Source organism: Chiroxiphia lanceolata, chromosome 2 (assembly GCF_009829145.1).
Source record: "Chiroxiphia lanceolata isolate bChiLan1 chromosome 2, bChiLan1.pri, whole genome shotgun sequence".
Taxonomy (NCBI): domain Eukaryota; kingdom Metazoa; phylum Chordata; class Aves; order Passeriformes; family Pipridae; genus Chiroxiphia; species Chiroxiphia lanceolata.
Window position 1 is genome coordinate 7,434,302 of NC_045638.1, and position 13,511 is coordinate 7,447,812.

General features: G+C 36.6%; 1 protein-coding gene across 10 annotated transcripts in view; it reads left to right on the forward strand.

Annotated features, from left to right (window-relative positions):
- The window catches only part of CASK (calcium/calmodulin dependent serine protein kinase), a 204,417-nt gene that overhangs the window by 43,405 nt on the left and 147,501 nt on the right, over nt 1-13,511 (forward strand). For all 10 annotated transcript variants that reach the window (XM_032678140.1, XM_032678141.1, XM_032678143.1 and 7 more), the window contains exon 2: nt 8,134-8,246. In XM_032678140.1, the coding sequence (XP_032534031.1) occupies nt 8,134-8,246 (113 nt within the window). The remainder of the gene's footprint in view (nt 1-8,133; nt 8,247-13,511) is intronic.

The following is a 13,511-nucleotide window of genomic DNA, read 5'->3' on the forward strand; positions in this document are numbered from 1 at the left end:
TTGTTCATTCTTGCTGTGTTCCTTCTCACTGTTGAATGATTTCATACTTAAAGTAGTTTTATAAATTTTTTTCCAGATTCCCTTCACTGCCTCCTGATCTTGAGCCCTAAGTCTTTCTTCACAAAGAAGGGAAACAGGCAAAAGATTTGGTCAGTTGTTAAAGGAGTCTGTTAAGAGAATGGCATCAGTTTTTTTGAACACTCTTGAACTGATGCTTTTGATACAGCTGCTGGGGTGGGGTTCTTTCTGTGAAGCATTACAGAATGTTTGAATGTAAAAATAAAATTTGGGGGATTTTGATTCCATGCTTTTATTCCAGTGGGAATTTATTACTGGACAAAGCTCTCCTTATTTCTCCCCTACCCAGTTCAAGAAATAGTGCTTTGATGACCAATCTGCACCTGCCCAAAATCACTTCTTTCATGAGATGTAGATTCTCATCTCTCCTAAGGTGAACCAGAGAGACAGGAAAGAGTTACATTTGTAATCATTTTCCTGAGTTCTTTACTGCTGAGGGGGCAGGATGCTTTAGCTTAATGAACCAATTTTTGTTCTTCTTTCTCACCAGCAGTTAAAAAACTGTTCCAGAAAGTGTTGTTGAGAAAGTACCATTTTCTGAGATCCTTATAATTGTTTGCCTTTCATTTAGGGGAATGTCTCATAACTTACCTTTATGTTTAGTACATACATGCCTAAAAATTATTTTTTTGTTCCTTCTTTCATTTGTCTGGAACCTGGACAAATAATCAGTCACTTTCTTGAAGACTGATGCTGCTATCACAGCATTTTGACCTATGTGCTGATTTAGGAAGGTGAAAATAGTGTCCAAAAGCAGCAAAAGCAAATTGGTAGTGAATCGTTGGAAACACATTATCAAGGAAGAAATGAGTTAAAAAAGGAATCAATAGAGCCAAGAGCCTGAACTCCTTAAGAAGTGTATCTAGGAGTTATTTGACCTTGAGGTCTCGACCGTTCTCTAGGAAGTGACCTTTAAAGAGTTGAAAAACACAAAATAAAGGGAGATCAGAGGACAGTCTCCTAGAGGAGCTGTTCTGTGTCAATAGCTATTGCTTCTGCTTCAGTGTCATCCAAACACGAGCTTGAAATGATGTGCTGTGATCTTCTGTGTGTGTCACGTGGCCCTTCCTGTGGAATTGTGACCCTTGGAAAGCCACCTGGCAGGTAATGTTGGATCTTATTCCAGTAGGTCTTGACAAAATAAAGTTACTCTTAGTGTACCTGCTGCGGCTGCAGCTTTCGGACCAATTCTTTTAAGACCATGAACCTATTACTACAATAATTATTGAAAACAGAGTTGACCTGTCTGTGTGCTGAGATTATTTGCAAATGGTTGTTTTCAGAGAGTGAGGTAGTTTCTTCTGTTTTCTTATTAAAAAATTACCACAGTAGTAGATGTTCTGATAAAATTTGTTAAGCACGTTCCTTCAGAGGTACCCTCCAGCTGAGACTCTTCTATGAGTCTGTGAATAAAATGGGAAAATTTACAAGGATAAGGTCAATGTTAACAGATAATTATGGAATTCAGGAAATGAAGGATTGTTGTACTATATGTGAACATAAAAATATTTTCTGAATCACTTACATGTGAAGAATGTTGTTCGTGACTGCTGCTGAAATATTTACTTCATGGTAATAGAATAGCAAATTTAGTGAGCATCTTATCTCAATGTTCTTCCTTTTCCATCCCCTCAGCATCCCAACCAGTCAGTGTAAAAGAAGAGTTGTTCACAAACTATAGATACATTAAAGATATTTTTACATATCAGCATCTGTTTATAGTGTATGTATGCTAAAGAGATTTGACAGATATATAGAATGACTGATAAAATCATTCTTACTTTTTTACTTGATAAGAAGAAAAATCAGGCCACAAACCTACCATTTCTGTTTGTATAGGTTACAGATTAGTTAAGGATGGCTTATCCTCCTTGCAGCTTGGAGATAGGAAAGACAATATAGCAGAAATCTCTTTCTGCCTGTATTTTGCTTTTATAGTGACAAAACCATGTAAGCAAACCTATGAATTATACCAGAACATCTGAAAATTGAAAGTAATTTTATTTTTCAGTTTGCAGCATGAATTCTAAGCATAACCTAAGGTTTTCTTGGGGAGTGTTTCCACTTCACAGGCACTGGAGTGGCTACTCCTGTAGTTTTCTTGTAGACAAAAAGAAACGGTTAAGATTCAGTAGTCTATATTCTTTTTATGTTGGATTGATATTAGAAAGTATGTATTCATATTGGGGTGAGATCCAATGAGCTGCTGTCTTGTGCTTTGTTCTTTATAGGTTTCATCCTAAAGCTGAGTTAAAGCACAGACTTGGTTTCAAAGATGTGAGCTGTTGAAAAGTACTCGTGGTAGAAATATTGCTGCCTGGGAACTCAGTTTTGTGGCTTGTTCTGGGATATCGAATTTTCTAAAGAAGTATCAGATCTTCAGCCCAAATGTTCTTCTGTGCCACAGTCATCATAATGCATTATTTTAAATTTTCCTTTGAGAATAAACCAAAAAATGTCTACCCAACATTGTCAGTAATGGCTTTCTAAATGTGAGTGCCCTCTAATCCATAGTGCTAGTTTACAGAAAGGTTCTGTCACTATCTTACGCTGCAGTTCCATGTACAAATGAGCTGATACAGTGCTAATTGGAGGTTTAATTAATTTTGGGAATACTTAATTTTCAAAAGAGGTTCACTTCAATTAAAGGGAAACTTAGAGAACAAGTATATATTATAAATTATGTGGATGAATGAAGAGGGAAAGAGATCTATCTCTTTAAAATGTGGTTGCAAATTGCTTTCTTTCCAGTAATTTCCATCAATTTGAATACAGCTGTTTTGAAAGTATTAACCACATTAGTACAAAGCACTGTTGTCTGCTGCTTAGGTAAGCAAATGCATAACCTTTAAATAAAAATAAAAAAAAAAGTCTGGGTATATGTGTCTTCACTTATGTTACTTTATCTGCATACATCTGCAGTATCTTATTGCAACAAACTGACATAGCCCCTTTAAGGAAACATTCATCTTTCATTTAAAATGTTGAATAAAGGTAACTTTAAGACCTTTGTTGCATGTTTCAAGTTCTTAATAGTTAAACCCTGTTAAAGAATGAAAAGCAATCTAGACCGTCTTATTTCCAAATGGAAGCTCATTTTTAAAGGAGCACCGTTCATTGGAAGAGATGTTGTTTGCTATTTGGGTTTTTTTTTTTCTGACAAAATGTTCAACTTGTGTTTCTTACTTTTTTTTTTAACTTAAAGTAATGAAACTGAATTTGAGAGCCAAAATGCATTGTTTTGTATCCAGTTCCTCACTTCATAAAAATTGAGATTCACTTGGGATGTTTAGCAAATTCTTGGTGATCTGATATGTAAATGACCTCAAATCTCAAGTTTTATGGCTCAGAAGCATAAGGGTTCAGAAAGTGTCTTTATAGGAAGTTCATTCCCACAGGTCAGCTCTTTTCATTGAGGGACATGGGAAGGGAACAGGCTGTAGTTCCAAGTGTTTGTGCTTGTTAGGAATCAACAAGGCATATTTGAATCACAACCGCACATTCTTGCACAGCAACAGGGATTGGAGAAAGGAGAAAAGAAGCAAAGCAGTCAGATAAACCAACAAGATTTAAGTATAAAAAGATAGTTTGCAACATATTGGTTTATAATCTATGTCCTTGAAGTACCAATAACATAAACTAAGTAAAATAAAGTGAAGGAGATGATAAAAAAGGTTTTGATGGTCTCATATTGTTGGGATTTTATTCTAATTCAAGTGTTGTACTCCTGAAGGATAAAGTAATTAATAATTGATTTTCTTCAAATTTGTGTCTAGCTGTGATTAACTGTTCTGTGTTAGTCAGGGAAGTTATCACCAGAAAATAGTTTCACAAGGGTTAAGGTTACATCAGGCCCTGCCCTGCTAATTCAAAATTTTGGAAGCATGAAAAAAATTGGTTATGAGACTCCTCTTCAGCATTCCTATCCACTTTTTATGGCCTATATGTACTTACTAACCTCATCAATAATGTATTGTAACACTTTGATTTCCATCTGCAGTAGACAGCAAAACCCATCATGCATCCCAGCTTCAATTTAAGAAAATACATTTTGTTTTTTGGCATATATTGCAGGTGAAGCTCCCAGTGTTCCAGATGTTGGAATGTGCTGCTGCCAATGTTGACAAAATATCAGTGAAAAAAAAATCATCTGTCCTTACTACTTATGTGTTTTAATGAGCCTCATAGTTTGAGTTACTGTAGTCTGTGGTGTGCATGTTGACTGCAGAGAAAGATTTTGCAAGCATGTGGTGGGGGGAGGATGGATCTGAAACCAAATAGTTTTGTATGTCAGTGGGTCTGTCTGTTAAGGGTAGCACAGAGAGAAATGAAATATAAAGCACATGACATTGTAATTACAGTTTGTATGACTTAGAAGATGAAGTCTTATTACACAACAACTCAGTTTCTCTGTTTCAATAAATAAATAAGTAGTCTTACCAATCTGTAACAGCTTTGATGTTGTGTGTCTGGGGTTACAGTTGTTCCTTCCCCGATCTGTGTCACCTTTGTGCTTTAGATCTGTAGAATTTGAGCTGCAGGGTTGGTAAAATGAGCTTTAGAAACTGTCATTTAGCGAGGATGTGATACACATTTCCCCATTACAGTCACAACTGTTGAACAGCTCCTTGTCTCATCTGAGACATGAACTATTGTAGTCCCTTTCCTCACTGGGAAGAGTGTGATTTCAGTGCTGAGACTGAGGGTGGCCTGAAAGATTTTTGTTACTTCCAAATAAGGTTTGAAACTGCTGTGTTAGGAAGCACATGGAGTTTTGTTTTCTGACTCAGGTTATACAGCATCACCGTGGGCTGTTACAACTTAATTTGTAAACTTGCTGCGTGCCATTGCAGCTGAGGAACAAGTCAGAAAGTTAACTGCAACTGTAATTTATTTAAAAGTTCCTTTGTGTTATTTGCACGTGGAAGTGGTGGTATCTGCTTAATTGATGAAAGCACCTCTTACAAGTGTTTTAAAATTACCTAAAATTGGAAAATTCAGGCTTTTATTGTGCTGCCATCATCATGGATTGTATTCATCTAATGTATTGTGTAACTCACACTATTTTGAGGCTGTCTGTAGATTGAGTATGAGAGAGTTTTGAAAAAGTCATAAATATGACTTTTGTAAATAGCTGAATGTTCAGGTTGTGTTTAAAAACCTTTCTATTCTATGTGAAACTCTAAATTGGGGTGGTGTTTGAATAGAATACGTCAATTGTGGGCATCACTGAATTCATAGAATCACAGAGTGTTTTGGTTTGGAAGGGACCTTAAAGATCATCTAGTTCAAACCTCAGTACTTGTTTTCTGTGCTTTGTGGCACCATTCACTTACTTAAGTCTTTGACATTCCTCATTCTAAGTAGAGAAGTTAAAACCACAGTGAAGTTTCAATATGGCCATAAAAGCTGAGACTACAGGGATGTCTCTGTGCCCTCTCTGTTACAGAACTAGAATAAACCACTTTTTTTTTGTCCCAGACTAAATGTGCAGGAAGCGAATCATTGAAGTCAGGGTTCTAAAACTGTTAATAGATAATGAAAAGGGAAATCAAGGCATGGTTGCAAGAGAAAGTTGGGGTGAACACAAATCTGATCCTTTGGAGTTGTAGTTTGTAGGCTTATTTTGGATTTGTGATTCCTCCAGCTCTCTCTCCTTGTCTGCTCAAAGCATGTACACACACTCTGGTGGCTGGGCAAGCTCTCCAGCCCAGACTTGGCAAAACCAGGAAATCTAAAAGTAGCTCAGCCAACAGCAAGAAATACTTATATTCATAGAGTTTGGGTGAATGAACAGAAATCAAGGATCTACCTACAAATAAGGATATGGTCTTTTCAGGCATCTCTATACTCTAGTGGTTTCCCATTCTGTATCAGAATACATTAAAAGCATTATTTAATGTCTCCAGAAAGGCTTTGGGGGGGAGGGAATGAGAATGGAAAAAAAAAAAGGATCATTTTAATTAAATACATTTAGCTTCTCATAATTTATAGCAATTATAAATTAAAACAACTGTTGCCAAAGTTATTTGAAAGCTGTGATTTAGGTTTTGCAATGCTTTAAATTACCATAATTTAAATGTATTTATACTATTTTAAAGCCATTTTACTTTGACAGATGCTAAAAGTGTAAGGAGAAACTTGGGATAAGAAGGTGACACAGATCTATATAAAGTGTAACTTTTCCATAGAAGATTACTTTGTGAAATGTGGAGGGGGGTGGATTCTAAATCAATAGCTGTATCCATCCAATGCCAAATGAAGCCAGCTGAGCCCTTTTCATTTAATGACGAAAGTGGATTTCTATGTATTAGAGGCTTAATTGAACATCTTTTTAAAAATATCTGTGGTAACCTCTTGGTAAATGTCCAGATACTGAATAATCACGGGGCGTGGATTCGGAAAGGAAAATAGCCATCAGTATGGGGGATTTCACTGTGTGTTGGGAGCAAGAAAAGGAGAAAGAAAAAACATGCATTTTCTTGTATAGTTAGTTCTCTCTGAGTACATCAACATAATTCACATATAAATAGTTGGCTAATAAATATTTTCCTCGGTTGTGAATATTTACATTGGGATACATTGACTAGTTTTGATATTCATGTTCTGTGTCAGCAATGATCCTATTTCAAGAAATACCTGCAAGTATGTTGTTGACAGAGTGCAAAAACTGGATTTTAGCTATGTGAGTACAGGTTTGGTTGTGTGATGAATTACACACTTTGAATCATCTGGTATGTAAAGGAATACCAAAAGCCAGTTATAAAGGTTTGTAAGTGCCCTCAGAGGGACACTTCTGCCTCCTCAGGGTACCTTTTATTTTGAGAATTGTGTTGCTTTGCAATCTCATTGCTCAGAAATGTGTCCACTAACTTCCGGTTCACTGTTTGAATGGAAGAATTTGTCTTTTCAGCTGTATTATAGCATTTATTATTTCACTCAGCAGGCGAATGTTCACTCAATAGATGAACTTCTGAACAAAGGCTCTTTCCATCCTCAAATATTCCCTCACATCTTTTTGAAAAGACTTTGGAATAGATTTCTTTAGAACTCACACATCAGTCATTAAATAAGCAGCAGTAAAAAAGGATTGATTTGCCACAGCTAGTGCAGTCATGAAACAATCCTATTCTGTTTTCATAACCTAGTAATTTTTCATGTTTAAAAGCTTGACCTACTGTAATTGTCCAGTTGAACTGTTTGTTGTTAACACTGGACAAAGATTCCATATTTTCAGTCAAGGCACCTAGACCTTAGACCGTCTACTAAAAGATGCTTCCAAAAATACGTATTGGTGATGGGGTTTTTAAAAGATTGCCATTGTTGTAACTTGTGTTTTGGCAAATGTAATTTCAGTTTTTAAAAAACAACTAGCTTTTTATTAGTTGAGTGCAATACTAATATCTCTCTGAACTAATTTTAATCTCTTTATCTGTAACTTCTGTGCGGATTCTCTAAGTGCCATAGGTGAGAGGAAATTATAAGCTTTTGTGGAATTGGGAAATATTGTAATGCAGGTTGTTTATATCCAATGATGTCAAATAAACTTGAAATAAACCTAGTTTATGTAAAACAAACAGACGAATAAACCCACACAGCGTGACTCAACAATTCTGTTACTCTTATCGCTGTCCATTATCCCTTCTGTTGTTTCAAATAGTAATTTCTAAACTGTAGCTTAGGACTGAAAGCAGGAATGTGTTTCTCGCCTCTGTTTTTTCCCCCTAGTTGGATTAAGCATCAAAATAAAGTCCTTTTAAAATTTAATAATAACATCAGTATATTACATAAGGTTTTTAAGAGCATAGCCTTTCTAAAGTGGAAGGGTAGGAGAATGTCTTTAATATAGGCAAATAGAAAACTCCTTTGGTGTTCTTTACACTAGTCTGTAGTTAAAGCTATTAATTTTACATTTAATGGGCAGCAAGGACAAGGGGTGTATTCCGTGCAAATACTATACTTGAATGTTGAAATTTTGTTGAGAAATCACAGAATTGTAGCTCAACAAATAAGAGAATGATTTATTTATCCCTGTTTTCTGGGTGTGTGTTCCAGGGGTCCGTTCAGCGTCGTGCGGAGATGCATCAACAGGGAAACAGGGCAACAGTTCGCTGTGAAGATCGTCGATGTAGCAAAATTCACTTCAAGTCCTGGATTAAGCACAGAAGGTAAGAACTAATAATTAAAGTGAATTCCCAGCAGACAGGGTTTTCAATTTGTCAACCTTTTCTGTGTTTGTTCTCTTCAAGATCCTTTCTGCTTTATAGTTTGTAGAAGTTTTAAAATGAGGTCTCGTGACTCAAATGTAACTTAGGGCATGCATTTCTAATCTTTAGTAGTTCCTACAGCTATTCTGTGGTGATAGTAAATATTAGAAAGATAATTAGGTCTAAGCCATTTCTATTTCTGTTTGGATTTTTCTTTTAAGAATGAGAATTTCATACAAAAATAGTTCTGAGTCAAAAAAAGCATACAAAGGAAGTAAAGTAAGAACACAGTTTTCTTTTTGCTAGTCTAGGTTTAGCAAGAAACTTGCTATAAATGAGTGAAAACTTGTAATTAAAGTTCATGAAATTATATTTAAAAAGTAAGTTTTTATATAGTCATGATTTTAAAACAACGCTGCAGAAGTGCCACAATGTAAATAAAAGGTTGTAACTCTAACCTTTCCTATTTTAGGGTAAAACAATGTATGAGTATGCAACTTGTGCATGCATAAAGTTCTTCTTTTACACCACGTTGAGAAGAGCATTGTCAACTGAATGACAACTGCTGTGTGCAGCTGCGTGCTGGAGATCATATTCTTTTGTACAGTAATATGTTTGGGGAATTCCACTTGTGCCAACTAAGTCCTTATGAACCCAAATTCAGCAGCCAAAAAGGGTCAATGACATGCTGGTAGTTGCAACAAACAGTGTCTTAAGCCTTAATGACTGGTTTGGTTTACAAGGTAAATCACAGGTCTTGCTTCAGACTTTACCGAAGATTATAATTTAAATCTGATAATGCCATTGCTAGTTTCTTGTTTCTAGACCTCCAACAGAATACAAACCATGTTTTCCATAATATTTAGCTTGTGATTAGCTGCATTATGCTTTTGTCAGGTTGTACCACAACCACTCCATTTTGATCCAGTGAATTTTCACTGAAATGATTTGGTATCTTTTTAAGAAGTTCTGTCACTATTCTAGTCTTTTTCTGAGCCTCATTTTGACTACTGATGCTAGGACACATTTCTGCCTTTAGTGGAGTATTGCTTCCTTGCTCCAAGAGTAAAATTCAACCTTTCGAAGCCGTGAAGGAATTTCTGAAAGGGAGAAGTAGCAGACAAAAGAGTAGGGGCTCATCAGGAAGAAAATAGGAGCCAACAGGAATAACAGATTGATTGAAAAAAGGATAATTGAGGGATTGCATTAGCTGTCTGGCTCTAAAGAAAAGGCTTGGCAGTATATTGAGAAATTCTGGTTGTTTTTCAATTGCAGTTGTGTTATATTGTTATAGTTACAATTCAAGGTAGCAGGTCACTGAGTTAACAGATCATAAACGCTTTCTGGGTTTAGTGTTGTTTTGTGGTTTTGGTTGTGGATTGTTGTTGTGGATTTTCTTGTAGTCTTGGGGTTTTTTTAAAAGGTTTTGAGTTGTTCTGTGTTAGATTTGTAATATTAAGACACAAAGACACACAGATGTGTAAGTGAATGTGGAGCAAGTTCTTACCTCTACATAAGAATCTGAGCCTGTTTTTCACAAACTCTTTCCATCTTCTGTACTCTTTATTTTATTTTTCCTTTGTGCTTTTTGTTTGATTTGTTTTTTGGTTTTGTTTTTTTTTTCTTTTGCACCTCTCCTCTATCCAGGTTTATGGGGTTTTTAATGATTTTTTTTTTTCTAATCTGTTTATTTCTGGTATGGCATTCCTTAAACATTGTGAGGCAGCCATGATGTATAAAGTAAATATTAGATAACTTTCCTGGGAGGAAGCTGCGTTTGTAAATTGTATTAAAGTGTGAGCTGGAATGGTAAGATTAATCCTTGGAAACACTTTTTACCTTGAAGTTTTGCCTTCTGCAAGACCAGTTTGGTCTTGAAAGTTATCTTTGTCCAACTTTCCACATCCTGTCTTTCTCTGAGGCACAGGAGTGTGAGCACAGGACGCTGTATGTGAGGAAGCTGATGTCAGTATCTTCCATTAATGTCACATACATCAGAGTGCTGAGAGGTAAAGGGCCCATCATCTCTCCACGCTTATGATTAAATCTAAAAAGTCTCTGTCCTTGAGTGCTTTTGCACAAATACCTCTGTGGGATGGCCTGTTTATGGGTGAGAACTTCATCTTTATGTTTGTCAGGAGTGGCAAAGACAACCAACTGCATGGTAGAGCACTGAAAAAGTATAGCCAGCAAGCCAAAGGAAGTGACTGTTCTCTCTGTTCATCCCTTGTGAGACCGTACCTGGAGCACTGTGTGCAGTCTTGGTGTCTCCGGTACAAGAAAAACAGTGATGCACTGGCATGAGTCCAGCAAAGGTGGACTGAGAGGACTGGGTTTGTCCAGCCTTGAGAAGAGAAGCCAAGGTGAGATTTAGTGTTGTCTTCAGCTACTTAATGGAAGTGTACAGAGCAGATGGAGCCAAGCTCTTCCATCTAGGCACACAGTGAAAAGAGAAGAGGGCACATGGATAAGATGCAACATGAGAAAAAGCCAATTACAGACAAGAAAAGAAAAATCTGCTGCTGATTGCACAGAGAGAGTGTGGAGAACATCCTCAGAGATGCTCAGAACTGGACTGCACGAGGCATTGAGCTGCCAGGTCTATTTTGACCTGCTTGGACCAAGAGTTTGGACTAGGTGACCTTCAGAGGGTCTTTCCAACCCACATGATTCTGTGGTGTTAGTAGCAACAGTCTGCATGTAATCTGTGGAGCAGTACAGTTTGAATACTATGTAGGAAGAAAACTTAGGCATAACAGTACTATGCTTAAAAAGAGTTAATTTAACACTCAGTTTGATCTAAATTTTTTATTCCTTTAACTTGTGAGCCCTTTGGGCACCAAATATGTTTTTAAAGGACTATTTGTCTGAACAAATAATTAAAAAAAATATATACTAATGTCTTACAGTAATGGTATCTCCTTTACCACAGCAACAAAAACAATCAAACTTGAAAGCTTCCCTAGGCTAATGTATTTATCAATTGATGCTGTTGTGAGCATTTGTGGTATATGATGGAGCAGCCACCAGCTCAGAAGACAAACTTTTATCTGGCATAGCTTTCTTTCCATAAGGCTGCTCAATACTCATAGCATGTATAGGCAGGGACATCTCGAGTGCTTTTTATGTCTGTGTGCATCTCTGCAGTGGTTTGATAATAGAGGGGAAAATTAATGCTAGGTAACGATGCCTGACAGCTAGCAAATCTAATCTAGGCTAAATTCTATTGGATTTATGTATTAGTATTCATGGACTTGCATATTTTGTGTCATCAATCTCTGTAGTGTTGTAATTCAACCATATTAATGAAGTATATTGACACCTTGTCACTGTTCAAGTGGCCACGTGATCTACTGGATTAATGTTGGATGTTTTACATGTTGACAGATTCTACTGCAGTTCACTTGGCTTTCATATCGCAGAGATACGAAAAAGGTGAAGGCTGAAAATCTTTAGACATAAAAGGGTTTATTTTGTACATTTTAGAGAATCCATGTGGAAGAGTACTTGATGCTCTCAGAAGATAGTAGTAGTAGTAGACTCACTGACGTCTAAAAAATACATCAGTTTAAATAGACTTATTTTCAAATACAACCCTTAGTTGTTATACTCAGAACTTCTGGTATAGGAAAGGGTAAAAAACATGTTCCTTTTTTCTGAATTTGTTACAGTTCACACCATAGTTAGACTGTCCATTTCCTCTGCTGCTCTCTTTGCATCCCATGCATTTTCTTTCTTTCTTTTATTTTTCTTTGCGTGTCTTGAATATCTGATTTTTAGTTAGCTGCTCTCACACCAAATATCTCTTAAGTGCAAGCACCATTTCTCAGGAAGAGAACAGTGATCAGTTTTTTACTACACAGTAAAAGCCAATATATGTTATTCGTCTGACTTTTCTTAAAGCCAGATTGCTTTCCTGTAACGTGCTGAGTGGTTTTTAAAGCAATTTAAAGGACAGTGCTTTGTGCTTACAGTGCATGTCTCTTTGAAGTTGCTTTTCAAGATTCAACATATATTGGATTCACTTACTTGTAGTTCATTTCTATAGAAATGTCCTCACAAAGAAAGTGATTACCAGGATTTCTACAACCTTCTAATAGGCTACACCTTACTTACTGGGTTTATATATGTATTGATACACAGGTTTGTATGTGCAAGCCACTGTGAAGCTGATAAGGAAGGATTGGGGTTTCCTTCAGAACCCCAACTGGTTCTTCTGGAAGGAAGCTGTAAAGATCATCTGCAAAATGCTTTTGTCTGTGACAATGAGTAAAAATTGTAGCCAATAAAGAAGTGTTTTAAATATAGTGCTTGGCCTACTTCTGGCACTGAAAGGGGCAAGAATATTGAATAAATACCGGCATTGCTATGGATCATCCACTTTAGGAGAAGAATTCCAAAATTATTTTACTGCAGGGGGAAAATGTGAAAGTTGGCATCATTTTTTTGTTGGGTTTTGTTTGTTTGTTTTCTGTAAAGGGCTCACAGATCCCAACATATTTTCAGATTGTGGGTAATTTTCTTCCAGTTGAGACCTTACTCTTGTTCTGGTTATTTTCTTATGTAGTTTACCCTTGTTGGTTTAGGGTTTTTTTATTATTTACTTAATTTAGACTTGCATTTTTAAAATCATTTTGCCAGGGCAGTTCTTTTGAAAGGCTTTATTTAGTTCTGAGTAAAGCTGCACGACACAGTATCTTTAACTTTTGATATTGGAAGACTGTGGTGAATCACAAGTTATTTTTCACAAAAGTATCTGTGTGTGAGATTCTGCACATCCCTCCCTGTTTTTTCAGGGGTTTCAGCAAAAAAATTGATGTCAGTGTTGAGCTCATCTCTTTTGAGTAAAAAATGCTACAAATCATATGTCATCAAATTTTATGATACTATACCATATATAGGCAGGATTTGAAGAAAGAGTGAGTCACTCATTGCCTTTGATTTGGAAATACCAACTAATCTGGAATTTCTGGTAGTTGTCAGTTCTGTGTTGTACCATATTTCACAGATCAAGGGAAGTGATTTCCATCTGTGTGGCGTTGTTGGGCCCACACCTGAGCTACTGCACCCAGTTTGGGGCTTCACAATTTGAGGGGTGCTAAAGAATCGGAAAGGTCCCAGCAAAGGACTGTCAAGATAATCAGGACCCTGCAGCACATGATGGGCAAAGAGAGGTTGAGGGTGCTGGGATTGTTCAGTCTGGTGAAGAGAAGGCTAAGAGGGTGT